The 18430-nt window shown below is 35.6% G+C and overlaps 1 protein-coding gene and 1 non-coding gene across 11 annotated transcripts in view; both read left to right on the top strand.

The window, feature by feature from the left end:
- The window catches only part of RIMKLB (ribosomal modification protein rimK like family member B), a 170206-nt gene extending 152856 nt beyond the window's left edge, over positions 1-17350 (top strand). For 6 of the 10 annotated variants that reach the window (XM_077871159.1, XM_077871157.1, XM_077871156.1 and 3 more), the window contains 4 exons: positions 5196-9800; positions 11969-12046; positions 12495-12656; positions 16417-17350. In XM_077871159.1, coding sequence (XP_077727285.1) covers positions 5196-5659 — 464 coding nt within the window. In that variant the 3' untranslated portion in view covers positions 5660-9800; positions 11969-12046; positions 12495-12656; positions 16417-17350. The remainder of the gene's footprint in view (positions 1-5195; positions 9801-11968; positions 12047-12494; positions 12657-16416) is intronic. The other 4 variants (XM_077871154.1, XM_077871153.1, XM_077871151.1 and 1 more) reach the window with 4 other exon arrangements.
- On the top strand, positions 2339-2442 carry LOC144297776 (U6 spliceosomal RNA). The gene has a single exon (XR_013364643.1). It is a non-coding gene; the product is annotated as a U6 spliceosomal RNA (small nuclear RNA).
- Positions 17351-18430: the final 1080 nt, after the last annotated feature.

The raw sequence follows: 18430 nt of genomic DNA, 5'->3' as shown, positions 1-18430 counted from the left end.
GCCTGACGTAGGATTCCATCCCGGGTCTCCAGGATCACGCCCCGGGCTGCAGGCGGCGCTAAACCGCTGCACCACTGGGGCTGCCTGAGTCATCTGAATCTTACACCACGTATCAAAACTGTCAGATTTCAATTTCTTTATATTTCTGCTCTCTAAACGTATCCAAATCTGACAGTTTCTCATTATCTCTGCCAGTAACATTGTCTTACCTTATTTGGATTACTTGTTGTATCCCCTGATTGGTCATCTTGCTTCCATCCTTAGTCTCCTACAGTGTCTTCCTAATACAGCAGCGATGTGATCTTTTTAAAATACAAGTGCAATCAAGTCAAGCTTTGTTTAAAATCCTCCAGTGGTTCCCTGTTTCATTCAAAGTACACTAGTCTATAGTCTTACAGTAGACTAACAGACCCTGCATTATTTGCCCGTGTTACCTCTAAGAAATACAAACACAGGGATAAATCTCAGAAACATAATGTTGAGAAAAAATTAAAGTCACCTAAGAGAGTACATGTTGTATGATTCTATTTATATAAAATATAAATATATGCAAAAATCTATAGTAGTTTGCTGGGAATATAAATTTATGCAGTAAACTATAAAAAAAATATACTGGGAGGTGCCTGGGTGCCTCAGTGGTTGAGCGTCTGCCTTGGCTCAGGTCGTGATCCTGTGGAACTGGGAATGAGTCCCGCATCAGGCTCCCTGCAGGTAGCCCACTTCTCCCTTTGCCTGTGTCTCTGCCTCTCTCTGTGTATCTCATGAATGAATAAATAAAATCTTAAATATATATATATATATGTATATTTGTATATATTTGCGTGTGTGTGTATATATACACATATATATTGATAAATTTGAAATTCAGTATAGGGGCATAGAATAGGAGCACAGGGGATTTGAAAGCTAACAGTGGTAAATAACCTCTTTTCTACTCTAAAAAATGATTTCTGGAAAAAAAAATAAAAGCAAAAAAAAATGATTTCTGCCTCCTGGCATTAGTTCTTCATATCCCATTTTCCATTTTTCATCCCATCATAATATACTTATTTGCCGCTACAGAGCTGAATGGCATCTTTTCATTTTTGGGACACTTTTTTTTTTTCTTTTAAGATTTTATTTATTTATTCATGAGAGACAGAGAGAGAAAGAGGCAGTGACACAGGCAGAGGGAGAAGCAGGCTCCATGCAGAGAGCCTGATGTGGGACTCGATCCTGGGACTCCAGGATCACGCACGCCCTGGGCTGAAGGCGGCGCTAAACCACTGAGCCACCCAGGGATTCCCTTCTGGGACACTTTTACTTTCTTACGTTTCTACTGTGAGATTTAATTAACAATTACTTTTTATACTTTAAGCAAAAGAAATTAAAAAGGTAAGTTAATTTTACATTAAGAAGTGATACTTTTAAAATTTTGAAGTAACTGAGGCTTTTCCTAGGAAAGTATGTACCCATTAACCAGCTTGAGAAATAAGTTATCAATTGAATTAAGTTCTCTGTTTACCCCCCCCACCATGGTTATTTTTCCTTTTCCTCCCCAAGTTCTGAATTTGTTTCTCTTTCCCTTAAAAGTGCTTTCAGTACTTCTGTCTTGATAAACAACTATACCTCCCAGGTGCCCCCATGACTTATTACTGGAAGTCTGTACCTCTTAATCACCTCCTTCACCTATTATACCCCATCCCTCCCACTCTGGCAGCAGGTTGTTCAGAGGCCTAAAAAAGACCTCTGAAAATAGGAATTTTCTTATATTCAATATTTACAGTAATGGCAATTACCATCTCTTTAGCACCGGTACTGTAGTAAGTGCTTTATGACTATTGCTGGATCAAAATGTATTTACTTTTAATTTTTATAGATGTGGGCAAGTTAATTTCCCAGAAAACTATATGTGTATTTCTACTTCTGACATATTAAAATACCTTTTTTCCTCCCAGCCCACAAGCACTAGTGTTACTTTTTTCTTTTTCAGGTTTTTGCCAATCTAACGGGAGTTAAATGCTATCTCACTGTTTCTTTCAGTTTATTTCTCTGTTAATGATGGGAGTATCTTTTCATAGCTTGTTGATAATTTATGTGTATTTATATATGAATTACTTTTATTATATTTGTCCTCTTTTCAGTTAGGTAGTTTGTCATTTTTGTTCAACATTTCTGACCTATAATAACCAATAAATGCTACCTATAGAGCAGCTATCCTCAGTTAAACAGCCCAAAATGCCACTATTCAGTTTCTAAATTCTTACCAGTTGAGAATCACTGCTTTAGAATCTCCAGTACAGTGTTGTGTAATGATTGCAAGTATCTAAGTTTCTGATTTTCATTGAACTTGCTTTAATGAAAATTAAAGCTCACTTTGGCAGCATATAAACAATACAGAGAAGATTAGCATGGCCCCTACACAAGGTTGTCATGCAAATTTATGAAATGTTCCTATTTTTACAGTGGAATATTACTTAGCCATCAGAAAGGATGAATGCTTACCATTACTTCAATATGGATAGAACTGGAGGGATGCTGAGTGCAATAAGTCAATCAGGGAAAGACAGTTATCATGTGGTTTCACTCATATGTGGAATATAAGAAATAGTGAAAGGGATTATAAAGGAAAGGGAGGAGACTAAGTGTGGATAAATTAAAGAGGAAGACAAACCATAAGACTCCTAACTGGGAAACAAAGGATTGCAGAAGGGGAGGAGGGTGGAGATGGGGTAACTGGGTGACGGGCACTAAGGAAGGCCCGTGGGATGATGGGATGAGCACTTGGTGTTATATATGTCATACTATATGTTGCCAAATTGAATTTGAATGAAATATTTAAAAAATAAAAAAATAGCAATTAAATGGATTTAATGATTTGCTATTTCGGATATTTAAGTACCTTTACTAGAGTTTGTTTTTTTTTGTTTTGTTTTGTTTTGTTTTTTGTTTTTTTTTAGTAGGAATGAATTTTATCTAGTGCCTTTGGCGTCCTTGTATTGATAAGATCATTAGTGTGTTTTTCCACCTTTAATTTCTTTATGTATTGCATTTTGTTGATAAATTTTAGATTTAAAACAGTTTTTGAAAAAGTTTATTTTTTTTAAGTTTTTTTATTTATTTATGATAGTCACAGAGAGAGAGGGAGGCAGAGACACAGGCAGAGGGAGAAGCAGGCTCCATGCACCGGGAGCCCGACGTGGGATTCGATCCCGGGTCTCCAGGATCGCGCCCTGGGCCAAAGGCAGGCGCCAAACTGCTGCGCCACCCAGGGATCCCTAAAACAGTTTTTGAACTACCCTTGCAATTGTAGAATAAACCTTCTTTAAATGGTAATAGCATATTTTTGACTGGAATTCCTTTAGTATTTCATGTAAATATTTACATCTATTTTAATAATTAAAGATTGGCCCATAGTGTTTTAAAAGCATCTTGATCATTTTTTATATCAAAGTTATATAACATTCGTTCTTTGACTGTATTGGGGGAATTTTTATTCTTTTCCTAGGGCATTTTATAGGTAAAGTAACATTGGAATAAAGGATAGCTAAACAAAACTCCACTTTGAACCCATTTGGTCCTGATTCTTTTTGTAGAAGTACTTCTTTTATCACCTCTCCAGTCTCTTCTGTAATAACAGTTGGCCTCTTTAAAGTTTGCTGCTTCTTGGATCAATGTTGATATTGATAATCTCTCATTTGCTTAGAAATCAACCATTTGTTTCAGGTTTCAGGTTTTGATACCAGTTTGAGATAATTGCTTACGCTTATTTGAACCTCTGCTTTGTCTGCAGTTCTGTCTTTGATATCATTCATAATCTTCTCAAAGTAGCATTTGGATTTCTTTTGTTCTATTTTTTCTATTCTAGTCATTCAACTTTTTGTCTTTATTAAATCTTTCTTCTCAGTTCCTTTTTCTAAGAGTACTTAATTTCTTATTTCAAAGTAAAAGTTTTGGTATGAAGTGTTTTTACAGGTGGGTTTCATTTTCCTTTAGGGGATCAGTGTTGCAATTTGAGTCCTTAATAATCTTTTGGTTACTTAAATCATTAATTTATAATTTCTGAAATTCTTGGGGCAGCCCGGGTGGCTCAGTGGTTTAGCACCGCCTTCAGCCCAGGGCCTGATCCTGGAGATCCGGATTGAGTCCCACATCAGGCTGCCTGCATGGAGCCTGTTTCTCCCTCCACTCGGCTTGAGTGTCTAACTCTTGATTTCAGCTTGGGTCATGATCTCAGGGTTGTGAGGTCCCACAGTGAGCTGATTGTGGAGCCTGCTTGGGATTCTTTCTGTCCCTTCAGTCTGTCCCAGCTCCCGCATACAAGCTCTTTCTTTGTCAAAAAAAAGAAAGAAAAATTAATGTTTTGTTTGTTTTGGGCCAATGCATGATTGATTACTGTCAATATTTGATAAAAGAAAAAATATATATGAATATATACTAATTCAAGAGATGTAAGGCTATAAAGTGAAGTTTATTTTTGACTTCGTCCCTTATCTCTTTGCCCATCCCTTTAGTTTTCAAAAATTGTTTCCATTTAGTACAGCATATAGATAAACTTTGTCTTTCATACCAATCTGATCAGTTTCCACCTTTTCCATGGGAAATTTGAGTTTTGTTTTTAGTGTAATTGCCAATACAATTCATTTTATTCCTTCAGTTTTATCTTGTGTGTATTATTTAAATTGTTTCTTCCTCTTTTTTTCTTTTTTCTAATGTTTGGTGGTTTGTAAGCTACCGTTAATTCCATTTCCATCCCTTTTCCCAAACTCCTGTCAATCTGCATGCTCATTCATGTTTTAACATTCCGTTAATGGCTAACCTCTTTTCCTATGCTCCAATCAGACATATTTCTTCCTATTATTTGGAAAGGTAACAGTTTTCCCTGATACTCTTTTCTACTCTCCTTCCTTTATAAAACTATGAACTCTTCAGGATAACTTCCCCTCGATCCATATTATTGCAAGTAAGATAGGTATCTATGAAAGTTTAATGCCATGTTCCGAAAAAAATAGCATTTTGAAAAAGTACTAAGTTATTTCTTTGAATTGGACAAGGATTCTCTAATGAAGAAAACTTAGACTTCAAAAGCCACAATTTTACACCAGAATGGCACCTTTGTTATCATTACTGATTTAAGAGTTAACGTTAGAGGCAAGCTTTAGTTTTACTTCAGAAATTTATCATTTCGGTAACTTCTCTTGTTTCTTTTTTGCCAGGTGGTGTGGGGATGATGTGCTCGTTGAGTGAACAAGGAAAGCAGCTAGCTATCCAGGTGTCTAATATCCTAGGGATGGATGTGTGTGGCATTGACCTATTGATGAAAGATGACGGCTCCTTCTGTGTCTGCGAGGCCAATGCAAATGTAGGTTTCATCGCCTTTGATAAGGCTTGTAATCTAGATGTAGCTGGTATCATAGCGGACTATGCCGCCTCCCTCCTGCCCTCTGGCCGGCTCACCCGGCGTATGTCCCTGCTCTCCGTGGTGTCCACGGCCAGTGAGACTAGTGAGCCGGAGCTGGGTCCCCCAGCCAGCACTGCTGTCGACAACATGAGCGCAAGTTCCAGCTCTGTTGACAGCGACCCTGAAAGCACGGAGCGAGAGCTACTCACCAAGCTCCCAGGGGGCGTATTCAACATGAACCAGCTGATAGCCAATGAAATCAAACTCCTGGTGGAGTGACTCCACCGGTAAATAATTAACCAACAAAACCCTTGTAAAACTCACTTTCTTTTTCTTCTTTTTTTTTCTTTCTTTCTTTCTTTCTTTTTTTTTTAACCAACTTGCAATGCTGTTCATGGAAGGTACTCAGGAAGATGAGAGAAAATTGATTAGAATTAGTTAGGAGAGAAGAAAGGGGAAATAGACTAGACCTCTACTGTTGTTACTGACTTCCATTTACAGATACTACAGATAGAAAGGCAGAAGAGGTGAGATTCAGAAAAACGTCAGGCTCTTATAGTTAACCTCCCCCCCCCCCCATAGTTACCCTTTTAAATTAATCAAAAATATGTAGCTCTCAGGCCATGAAAAACACAGTTTTTTTTCATGGTCCCTTGCTTTTGCTTTTGTACAGTTCCTACAAATTTTAGCATAGCATAACTCACATTGTGTTGCAAAGATGTAACGAGTGAGGAAAACATCTACCTAAATTACAGAAATTTTTACATGCAAATCTGAAAATTCTGACTTTACCATATTAACTAGCAACTTTATGTTCATAGTTTATGAAATCTTGAGCTCTTTTACTGGGATTTATGATTTTTGGTTTTTGGTTTTCCCTTAATTTGGGTGGGAGGGCAACATTAATATGACCCAATAAAGGTCTTTTAATGACAAAACTGACATTTTTGCATGATGGGGAAATGAACAGTATTGCAATGTCTGGTACACAAAATGACATTTACTCCAATGTAGATAAAATTACACTAGTTTAAAATATGTGCATTGACTTGTATTTGTTAGTGTTTTAATCTTTTTTGAAAGATATATGCTCTGTTAATGTTGCAAATTTTTTTTAATACATGCTAGTCTAACATTCCCTGAACTATGCCTGCATCTTTAACAATGGCCAAAGTGAAGAAAGTGCTACCTTTTTTGTTAACAAGACACTGACTTGAAACATGTGCATTTAAAGCCTTTTCCTTTTTCCTTTTTTCTTTTGGTGGTGGGGCATTTAAAGTATAAGGACACGGAAAAATATTTTTGGGGAGCAGATCAAGGGCCTATAAGTTCTTAAGCATAAAATTGAAGTGATTTATAATACCAGCGTTATATATTTGCATTTTTCACATTTTAGGAGGGAGTATATATGTGTGTGTGTGCACGCATGCATGTGTATGTGTTTTGCTTTTTGTTTACACCAACCGATCAAAAAGGATAGATTCTAGAAAATGGAGCATGATGGGGAAACAGTTTTACTTTAAATAACAAATAACTTGTTTTAATAACTACACTGGGGTAGACGTACTCACTAAAGACATAGAATAGATGCTTCTTAGGGTTTTTTATGTATATGTATGTTGTTTGTTTTTTTTCTTTGGTTCTAGACTGTTCAGTGTATGATTTATTCAAGGCTACATGCTTTTCTCTGCTTCTGGCTGTGCATTTTCTATTACACGTAGGTTTTAGGGGGGTGGACTGGATGTTTTTGTTTGGGGACTTATTTTGCAGTATTAAGTCTCTTATAGCCCAACTCTGAAGCCTTCAATACTGTCCACTCTTTATATTCCTTTAATTTCTGAAGTTATAAAAGCCCCAGAATGGCATATAACACGAGCCTTTAGAACATGGGTAAATCTATTTGAATAATGGTTTAGAAGGTGTGTTAAGAAATGGAGATGCTCCAGAGCTCAACGTAATTTTTTTAAACAGCAAGTTCCATCTCACTACAATCCTCTGAAGCTTTTACTCGAGTCCTTTCTTGCCTCTCCAGTGCTTTTTTCCTTCAGATGGACCTTAAGCATAATTTCTTGGACACTACTAGAGAGACTTCAAGGCAATAATAAAAGAGCAGTATTAACCAGCTCTAACAGAGGTTTGATCATGCTTGTACAGTTTTCCCCCGTTTTAAAAAGGAATGTAATAAAATTTGTTTTTTTCCATAGAATTAAATAATATTAAAATTGAGTGAAAGGTTGATTGCTGGCAAATAGAATAGTACCTCTAATCCGTGCAGTGTCTCATTTCACCTCAGAAAAAGATGATAAGAGGATTTTCTAATTTATTTTAAGATATTCTAATCTCATTTAAAGAATTTGACTTGCATAGGGTTATTGTGGGCCTTACTGTGTGTGTGTATATATATATACACACATATGTATGTGTATATATATATACATATAAAAGTACCTCTGACTCATTAACAGAAAGAAACACTTGGTACTTCTTTCACTGAATGATCATAGGAGGATGCATAATATTTGGGATAGAGAAATAAATGAGGGAGAAAGAAGTGCTTAATTAATTCATTCATATGTTTGTGTAGAAACCATCTGGTTGTTGCATAATGATACATTACTTGCATATTACATGCATATAGATTTACCAATTTTTAAAACAAATAGAACACATACACTGATGAAAAACTCAGGGTTTCTGTTGGGTGGGATAAGGTGTCAGGAAAAATGTAGATAGCCTTTGAAAACATTTTATCAGACTAACCAAATATAAGAATTATTGGAGACTATTTCACCTTTAGTTTTATTCACTACTGATCCATCTTTTGTGCATTCACACTATATTAAAACATAGCTTTACGAACCTATTTCTGGATTTGCACTCACATGTTAGAATGAGAAGGGTAGGAATGGTCATCTTAGGGTTTAAAACATGAATATCTTCTTGAACTCCCTCAAAAATTAAGGTAAAGAATATGAACAAATCATTCTGGAAGAACCCAAATGAAACACCCCAGATATTTAAGTGAAAGTTAAATATATTTTCATATTGTTGAATAACTTTTGTATAATCTTCATTGCTATTATGAGAGGTAAAAATGTATTTATTAAATATGTATAATTTCTATCATGCCCAAATCTGAATTATTGTAAAATTGTATATTGTTAAAATTGTAATTCTTAATTGTATTTTAAAAGTAATTCTTTCTGCTATTGTTTTTATGTTACCTATGATGAAAATTGGACTACACACACACACACACACACACACACTATTCAATTTAAAATTTTTAATAGTTTTTTTCTTTTTTTGGTGCCTAATAATTGATTGGTCATTTCTGCTGGCTTTTGCTCCACTGAACTTTGAAATCTTTCTGTACATGCTATCAATAAGAAAATATGCTGGAACATTAGAAAAACCACCAAGAGACTTGATTTCATCAAGCACTTTATCAGACTTTTGAGAAGGTATCGAAGGCATTGAGAGAATTGACTTTCAAAATCATCTTTTTCTCAAGAAGAAAACAATGGAAAACAAATTCTCTTCATTCAGTGAATCCTCAGTTTGGGGTCTGGGGAGCTTAGAGACATTGTGAAATCAAATCTTGTGTTACATTTTTCTCCTGGCTCACTCTTTTTGAGAAGGTTTATGGGCTATATGGCTGGTGAGACACGATCCCCTCCTAAGAAAATGTAGGTGCTCAGACAGGTAACCTCTGCTGCTACTGTTTTTATTTGTTTGTTTGTTTGTTTAATTTCATTTCAAAATTTGTTTTTGTTATACTAGGATATTCTTTAATGTAATATATTGCAGGATTTATAACCAGGTTCACTGCTTTCTTTCTTTCTTTCTTTTTTTTTTCTTAAAAAAAAAAAAAACAAAGTTTCATTTAAGATACATTTAGGCGCCTTTGAAGCTTGGATTTTGGAATGTTTCAGTAGTGGACAGAAATCTGCTGTTGGAATCTTCTAGTCTTCCAGGTTTAATTTGAAATGTTTTTAGTTTTGTTTTGGATTTTCGTGTGGTATTTTATTTCCTTTATATCAGTGCCCTTTTGCCATGCTGTTTTGGGGTGGCTGCCTAACTCTAGTGAAAATTCTTCTATATTAACGAAAGTTTGGTGTTTTAAATTCCTTAATGTTTTGCATTTTTTACAATTGTTTTTTAAAGAAATATTCTAACTGCTTGCACTGTTACTGTTCTTTGCCAGCCTTTTCAGGAGCCAAAAAAACAAAAACAAACAAACAAAAAAATACCCAGAGAAAAAACTTTCCTTCTTCCCCCTTCCTGATGATGAGTGAGAAGTATTGAGAACTTTCGGGGTCAGTGCCCTTCTAAACTCCCCTTCCCCCAATAATGCAGCTGTATAATGAATGGTAAATGCAGCGGTTTGGATTCAGGCACAGCCCCAGCCTGCTTGCAGGTAATTTGACTCTCCTTTCTTTGCATCGCAAGGCTAACTTTCTTTTTTAAAAATTTTCTTTCTTTATGTACTTTAAAGGCAACCATGGGTTTGTAAAAACTCTTGTTTAAAAAATAACGCATAACTAAATCTAACATAATTTGATTAAAGAAGAACTTTTGGGGTTAAAGTTTGAATTGGTTGGGATGAACTCAGAACTTTCTTTGGGGATTTACTTTAGCCATTTAGATAACTCCATTCCTTGCATATATGTCTATAATTAAGTATTTCAGAGTGTGACTTTTTTTGGCTTTGTTTTCGTTTTGGGTTTGTTTGTTTCTTCCATTGTGCTACTCTGGCTTAAGCTTTTTCAGGGGTTGGTGTTCCGAATACACAGTGAGCTCACAGTATAAAGACATCAATTAGGAGTTGACAGGTATGGAAAACTAGAGTTTTGAAAAGGTAAAATTAGGTTCTAGGATATATATATGGTAAAAACTCACCATAGTGTTGAGTTGATCTTAGTGCTTCTCCTTGACATAATTATAAAAGTGAAAAGGAATGATGAGACAAAGATAATAGAAAGCATTTCAGTTATTTTAGGAACAGTATGATTTCAGAACTAATCATTTTAGCATTTCTAAGATACTAGATCTAACAGAAAAGTATGAGGTTATCATAATGGTTTAAGCATTAAAAAATTACAGGTTTGAACAGATTGGAGGGCATTTCTGAAGCACAAATCAGTAAGCACGTTAACCAAGGCTATAAAATATAAAAGTCAGTGGCAGGAATGAGGAATACAACTTGTCCATTGTAATAGCCTTTCCATTAGTTAGTTAATGTAGTATCCTCTGCTCTGTCTATCCTAGTCCACCTGCCCTTTCCTCCTCTCTTCTGTCTTTCCTAAAGTTTTAGTTCTAATATGACTTATCAATGGGAAGATATCCTTTTTCTGCTAGGTAGAATTTTAGTGACAGTGGTCAGGACCACTTCAAGATATACTTCTGCATAATTTTATTCGTTGGCTTTAGATGTCCTCTCCAAAGTGGCTTTAAGTTCACTAGTTAGCTAATAGGATATCCTTGTTTGTAATGCATTTTATAGCTGAAGGCATAACATAATTCTTTAACCTTTCTTGTGCTTCAGTTCATTTGTTTAAGATGGGGCCAGTCTTTCCCCTAAACATCTTAAGACAAAAATATTTATGTGTTGAGCTAAAATTTACTAACAGAGGAATCCCAACTGCCTCCTGCAGGAATTTATAACTTATACTAAAAAAGACTTGAACCAGAGAAACTTGTCCTCTTGCTAAGAGTGACCAGCATTAGCATGTGTGGACTATGCGATTGCATGGGACATGGAGGATTTAACAGTCTCCATTCTGCTGTCCCCATGAAGATTACTGACTTGTTAAGAATGACCTTGCTTTCAGATTTCACCATATTCAAACTTACTAGCTGGGCCTTATATAGCATATATACCTGGCTGCAATTGTTGGGTTTGGGAACATGAGGGGTGGGGTGAATTGTTGTTGTTTTAGGTTTCAGTCAGACAGACATCACTGTGCCCCAGTTCCCAGAAGCACAGCAGGCCTCTAGAAGCATCCGTGGGAACGGCGCAGTCCTGACATCACCAACTCTCCTGCTCAGGCTCATCCCATATACAGAGGTCAAAGGGTGGGGTTTGAGATCGGGGGAAGGAATGAGAAAGTAGAAACAATGTCACTGCAGTGCCACTGTTGACTAGCCTTTGGTGCTTATGTCAGTGTTTGTTTTATTTTTTATGTTGGCAAAATACGTATTTTGGGGTAAAGTTAATGGGAGGGTGGAACAAAAACAAGCCATTACTATCATTACTAGTTCATTATTGGATACTATTCTTTAGAAACTACTATGGAATAAACTTGAAACTTAGACCTTCAATGACAAAGAGAATGGGAATAGAAATGAATCTCAGGACTTTAACAAACAGAAAACATTTATGTTAGTTTCCAGTTCTACAACTGCTATTACATTTGTGCCTCTGTCTCCCTTTTTCACCCTAATTTTTTTGTGTATGTATATAGTTTGAGGAAATGTGCATTTGTGATCAGTCCTTTTAAAAGGACTTAATGACTTTATTACTCTTGCGAAAGATATACCCAATGCTTATATGGGCATACAAATGCTACCCTATTTTAAATGTAGGTGGCGTATGTGTTCGTGTTTTAATGTATTCAGAGCCATTGGGCAATAAGCAGTCCAGAACATTGAAAACTCATGCAGGTAAAGCATCTAACACCTTTAGTTTCTAGATTTACCTTTAAAAACTCCTTTATTGCTGCATCTTCCACAATTCTTTAATAGTCTCTGAACTTAAAATTTGCAGGAGTTGTGGACTACCTCATTAAAATTTTAAGTTGCACACTTATAAGATTGTAGGGATAGGTGAAAAAGGAAAGTGTAACAAAAGAAATGGCTCCCTGCGATGGCAACTGCTGAGTGTCTAAATCTTTCCAGTTAAAAAAGGAAATTGCCAGCTTAGCATGAATATTGATCATACATTGTTTGGTTTTCTGTGATTGGGATTTTTGTTGTTTTGACTTTGGCGGGGAGGTCTTGGAAAATCAGTGAGAAAGCTCATACACATGTGAAAGTATGAAATGTTTTAGGAATTTTTCCATTTAATCTGAATAATAAGCAAGAACTTTTTCTATATACCCTTCTGCTGCAGCAGAGAGATAAACTGGTAGGTGGCAGCAGAAGAAGGAATTCTTCAGATTGATGGCTACTGAAAGGATCTACATAGGAGAAGAGATAGAGCATAACATATCAAGTCAAGCAAAGGGGGCATAAAGTGGAAACAGGACTAAAATTTTTGGATTTTGACTAAATGGTAAGTTATTTTCAACTAAGAGTCTGTTATCAGTCTGATAGTGGTGTTATATGCCATTGTGATATTAAATCACAAATGGTTCTGTAAGTTCTTGCATTAGGATGAATTTAGCCTAACTAGGGTACTATCATTTTTTAATTTGGAAAAAAAAAATCAATATGTAAAATTAGGGATCTTTCCCCAGTATGTTGATATATATGAACCTTTTTCCAGCTTTATTGAGATACAATTTATAATTATAAGATATTTAAAGTGTACAATATGATTTGATAGGTGTATACATTATAAAAGAATCCCCCCACACAAGCTATTCTGTTAACATCCAATATGTGAATCTCAATGATGACAAAAATTATGCTTCTCATAGTAAATCTGAGTTTTAAAAATCTGCAAGATAAATGAAATATACATTGTCTAACTATTTGGAAGAAATAAAAGTCTGTGTCCGTTTCATTGGCAGCACTGGGGGGATAGCAACAAAAAAGTAGGTAATTGGGAAAACTTATGGGGTGAAAATGATTTTTTTTTCTTCAACTGTCTCTTACCTAGTCCTTTTTCTTGTCATTGTGTCTGCCCATCAGTTCCATTCTGTTCACTTCTCTTTGTTGCTTATCTGTCTCTGCTCACTTTCTTCCATTTTCTTTAGTTGTGTTTTTGTCTCCCTGTCTTTGTATCTCTTCCTCACCTTGGTCTCTTTGTATGCCTCTCAGTTCATTACCTCAGAAATTAACTTTTCCAGTGTTGCCATTTTTCACCTCTGCCTTCCATTTTTACTGTGTGCGTCTCTCCCCCACACACTTTTTTTTTTTGTCTCCCCCTTTTCATTTGCATTCTCTTTATCTGTAACTGCCAGGGTAAACCGTTTCATTTTCTTTGCATCAACAACTGCCTTAAGACATTTTAATCAGAGTATCAACATTTTGATTATCTATTTTAGAATTTGGTGAGAAAAATAAAAAATAAAAAAAATAAAACAGAATTTGGTGAGGCTGAATAGAAGAAATTGTTTTTTTTTTTTAAGTCCCTGAAGTTAAGATTAAATTTCAGAATTGTAATTAATTAATTAATTTGTTTATTTAAAGATTTTATTTATTTATGAGAGAGAGAGAGAGGCACAGGCACAGGCAGAGGGAGAAGCAGGCTCCATGCAGGGAGCCCGATGTGGGACTTGATCCCTGGACTCCAGGATCACGCCCTAGGCCAAAGGCAGGCGCTAAACCGCTGAGCCACCCAGGCTGCCCTCATCTAGACTTTTAACTTCAAATTGATTCAGTCAGATATCACTGCCCCAGTTCCCAGAAGCACAGCAGGCCTCTAGGAGCATCCGTGATTTTTAAAGTTTCTTTTTTTTATTTTTATTTTTTAAGATTTTATTTATTTATTCATGAGAGACAGAGAGAGAGAGAGAGAGGCAGAGACACAGGCAGAGGGAGAAGCAGGCTCCACACAGAAGCCCGGCATGGGACTCCATCCCAGGACTCCAGGATCATGATGCTCTGGGCCAAAGGCAGGCACTAAGCCACTGAGCCACCCAGGGATTCCCTTTTTTTTTTATTTTTAAAGTTTCTAATGAAATCAGAAAATGAGCAGAGCAGTTATTATTTTATAGATTTTTACTAGAGAAAATAAAATTTTTATTGAGCTATTTGGCATATACTCTAAGCTTTAGATGTACAACACAATGATTTATTATTTATAGACATTGGGAAATTATCACTATAGTAAGTTTAGGTAGTATGCATCATTATACATAATTAGAAAATTTTTTTTTCTTATAATGAGGACTTTAAAGGATCTACTCTCACTAACTTTTAAATAGTACGGGATCCCTGGGTGGCGCAGCGGTTTAGCGCCTGCCTTTGGCCCAGGGCGCGATCCTGGAGACCCGGGATCGAATCCCACGTCGGGCTCCCAGTGCATGGAGCCTGCTTCTCCCTCTGCCTATGTCTCTGCCTCTCTCTCTCTCTCTGTGTGACTATCACAAAAAAAATAAAATTAAATAAATAAATAAATAAATAAATAAATAAATAAATAAATAAATAAGCAGTACAGCATTATGACAGGTATTTTATAACTGGAGAGAAAGTAAACTTTTAGTCTTTCAGATAAAAGTAAGCTAATAATAAGTCTTTTCTAGAATACACATGTGAACATTTTAGAACTGTTAATTAGCTTCCTTAAAGTAGCACACAAGTAATTGTTTTCAAATTTTTTTTATAGGTCAGGTTGTTTTTTGTTGTTGTTGTTGTTTTAAGATTTTATTTATTTATTTATTCATTCATGAGAGACAGAGAGAGAGAGAGAGGCAGAGACCCAGGCAGAGGGAGAAGCAGGCTTCATGCAAGGAGCCCGATGTGGGACTCAGTCCTGGATCCTGGGATCACGCCCTGAGCCAAAGGCAGACATTCAACTGCTGAGCCACCCAGGCATCCCTGCTTTCAAATTTTATAGAAATTAAAAACAGGATATCCAGAGGACAAATTAGTATTTAAAGAAAAGGAATGCTGATTCCTATTAATATATGTAGTAACAGATTGAACTACCAGCATACAGGTGCCCTCCATAGAAGTTTAGAATTTTTAAGCTGGAAAACTTAGAGGCTATATATAATAATCTTGAATATGCTAGTAAGGAAACTAAGGTTCAGAGAAGTTAGTAACTTTCCCAAGATTATAGAACCAGAGCACGGACCTGTCTCCTACATGCTAATAGAGTGCTCATTGCATTATATATCACATATCTTTGAAAATATATTGTAGGAACTGAAGAAATGGAATGCTCTGTAATAAGAGCTGTGATATACCAGTAAGAAGTTAGCAATGGTTATCTAATATAGGGTGGGGAGTCTATTCAAATAAAGGATATTAAGGCAAGCTGTGGGTGACTATTTTAGATGACTTATATGTAAAATTAAAGAGTACATCATTTACAGGGTTTGGTAAATGAAAAGGTGTCCTGTGTTAAGACACAAGAGGCCTTCAGGCTCTTTGCAATTTCTAGTTAAGGGAGAAGAGGATTGGATTCCTTAGATCTAGTATATCATGGATGAATAGTAACATGAAGCGATCTTTTCTAACAGTTTTGTCTTTATCACAAATTCTGGTTCGTTTATAAATGTCAGTGCTTTAGAACTGAAGGAAGATGACCAACTTGAATTTTTATCTGAAGCAAAATTTATTGTTTATTGTGTATCTTACTGAAAAGGTAACCTAGGGATGCCTGGCTGGTTCTGTCTGTAGAGCATGTGACTCCTGATCTTAGGGTTGTGAGTTCAAGCCATACATTGGACATAGAGCCTACTTAAAATAAAAATTAAGAAAAAAATGTAACCTAGGGTAATAGAGTAAGAACATAACATCTAAATATAATTTTGTTTGTTTAGGCATTTTGGTATAATTTATGTTTTATTTTATGTTTTGTGTGATATTCTGCAAGGATTATTTTTGCCTTAAGGTTTTCCTCTTAGTACAGTTATTTCTAACTAAAATCACAGTTGTCTATACTAATATTGCAGATGCATATTTATATGTCAAAATAACAGACTATACCTTAGTATACTTTGTATACCTTTTGCAGCTGAGATCCCAAAGGTAAAGCGTGATAATCACAAACTAGTTGTAAATTTTTTTGATAATCTAGACAGTTGTAATATTTTATTGTCACATTTGTTTTCAATATTTTCTTTTTCTTTTTTCTCATCTTAATTATAAAGACTGTTTAAATCTGATTTAAGTGAGCTGTGTGTGTTTTTCCCCTCTAGGTTCTTTTGAAGTAACCAGTGATCGTTTTTGCTTATTACTTCATTCACAGAATGGACGAAGATAGATTTGACTGTATGTCTTTTGAAATGGAGGATAGAAATACCCAGAACAAGGAAGCAGTAGCTCTAACCTGTTTGATTCAATGTGTTTCCTAAAATAAAAATACCAGAACTGGGAATTAAATAGTATGGAGTATGATTTGTTCCTTTGGCAGTTATTCCTGCCCACTCCATCATATATGAATTCACTTTAGACTGTATGGCTAGACTTGAACTCTAGTTCCACATGTATCATTCTCTTTATTCTTTTCTTTTCTCCACTTTGTGAACTCCTTTGGTTCTTGACATACTAATTTTTCTATAATATATATTCTGAAATGATTACTTCTCCTCTTAGAACATAGGCCCTAAAATACGTATAATTTTACATGTAAATATGTATTACATGGATTTACCCCTGCCTCTCTCCATCCCATTTTATCTGTCCATGCTGAGTAACTGTTTCTGTGTTTTTTAATTTCTGAAGAAATGCAGCCTTTTTTCTGTTTCACTCTGACAGGGCTCTGGCATATGCTTATCACAGCATCACTCATTATATTTTAATCTTCTTGTGACTAGAGGCCATATCTGACCCACTATATTTGAACTATAGAAGATCTGATACATACATGTGTATACAGAGGCAATCCTAGTACTTAGGACAAAAAATACTGATATTCTTTGTAGTCAGATATTGATACAAATCCTAATTCCATTATTTACTGGTTACATGGACTTTGGACGAATCACCCTCTTCAAACCACAAGGGAGTATTTGTAAAAATTGGAAATGAATGTACCTACATTACTAGATTCATGTGTAAGTACAGTTTTGCTATAACACATGTGTAGTGCTTAGCACATGTTTGAATAATAAATGCTGATCTTTAATTCTATCAATTTTGGGTATGGATATCTTTTTCAAGAGCTACTGAATCTTTTCATTTGGAGTCCATAAGATTTTCTTTCTTTATTACTTTTTGGTTTTCCTATTTAAGTTCCTTTCATAAGATTTCATGGTTGGAACATTGTGTATGCATATGTATGTGCATGTACACATTTCTGGCATTTCTCCTAATCTAGACTGATTGTTCCTTATCTCCACACCTCATTGACTGAGGAATTTTGTATAAGAAACCTTTTATCTTCTCTATTTTCTCCAGTTTTTCCCTGTCAGCTCATAACAAAAATACTTTTTCTTATAAATCAGCAGAACAAAACAAGTGAGGAATATGCATACCATGCACCATAAGGAATAATTTAGGATAATATGACTTGTTTTCCTAAAAATAATTTGAAATGACTTAAAACAGAGATGTACTAAAACAAATGGAGAAGCCAAAATAAAGGGCAAAAATACGGTGAAACAAGGGTTAACATCATGCAAATGCATACTATCAGGTCTTATACATTTGCTTAGAGGTGGAACAAAATTGGCAAAGAGTGGAATAAGATAATTACAGGGGCACCTCAATGGCTCAGTTGGTTGGTCGGCTGACTCTTGATTTCTTCGGCTCAAATCAGACTGCTTGATTTGAATCCTGACCCTGCTACTTAGGAGCTGTGACATTTTGGACAAGTTACTTAACCTTTCTGTGCCTTAGTTTCCTCATTAGTTTTTTGTTTTTGTTTTTAATAATCTATTTATTCATGAGAGACACAGAGAGGCAGAGACATAGGCAGAGGGAGAAGTGGGGCTCAATCCCAGGACCCTGGGATTACAACCTGAGCCAAAGGTAGATGCTCAACCATTGAACCACCCAGGTGCTCCAACAAATACAGTCTTTAAAAACTAAAAGTTTACTATTTAAAGCATCTATGCTAGTGTCACTTTGGATCCTCCAACAGGCAGACACTAAGATGGAGTTAAATTTGCTGAAGGTGTTTTGAAGACGATGTAAGTGAAGGTTATTAAGAGAGAGGGAACAGTATATGACACCTATGACAGAAGAGAAAAATATTGAATGGAAAAAGCA

Source organism: Canis aureus, chromosome 25, assembly GCF_053574225.1.
Source record: "Canis aureus isolate CA01 chromosome 25, VMU_Caureus_v.1.0, whole genome shotgun sequence".
NCBI lineage: Eukaryota > Metazoa > Chordata > Mammalia > Carnivora > Canidae > Canis > Canis aureus.
The sequence above is the reverse complement of the archived record's forward strand: the minus strand, read 5'-3'. Positions and strand labels throughout refer to the sequence as shown.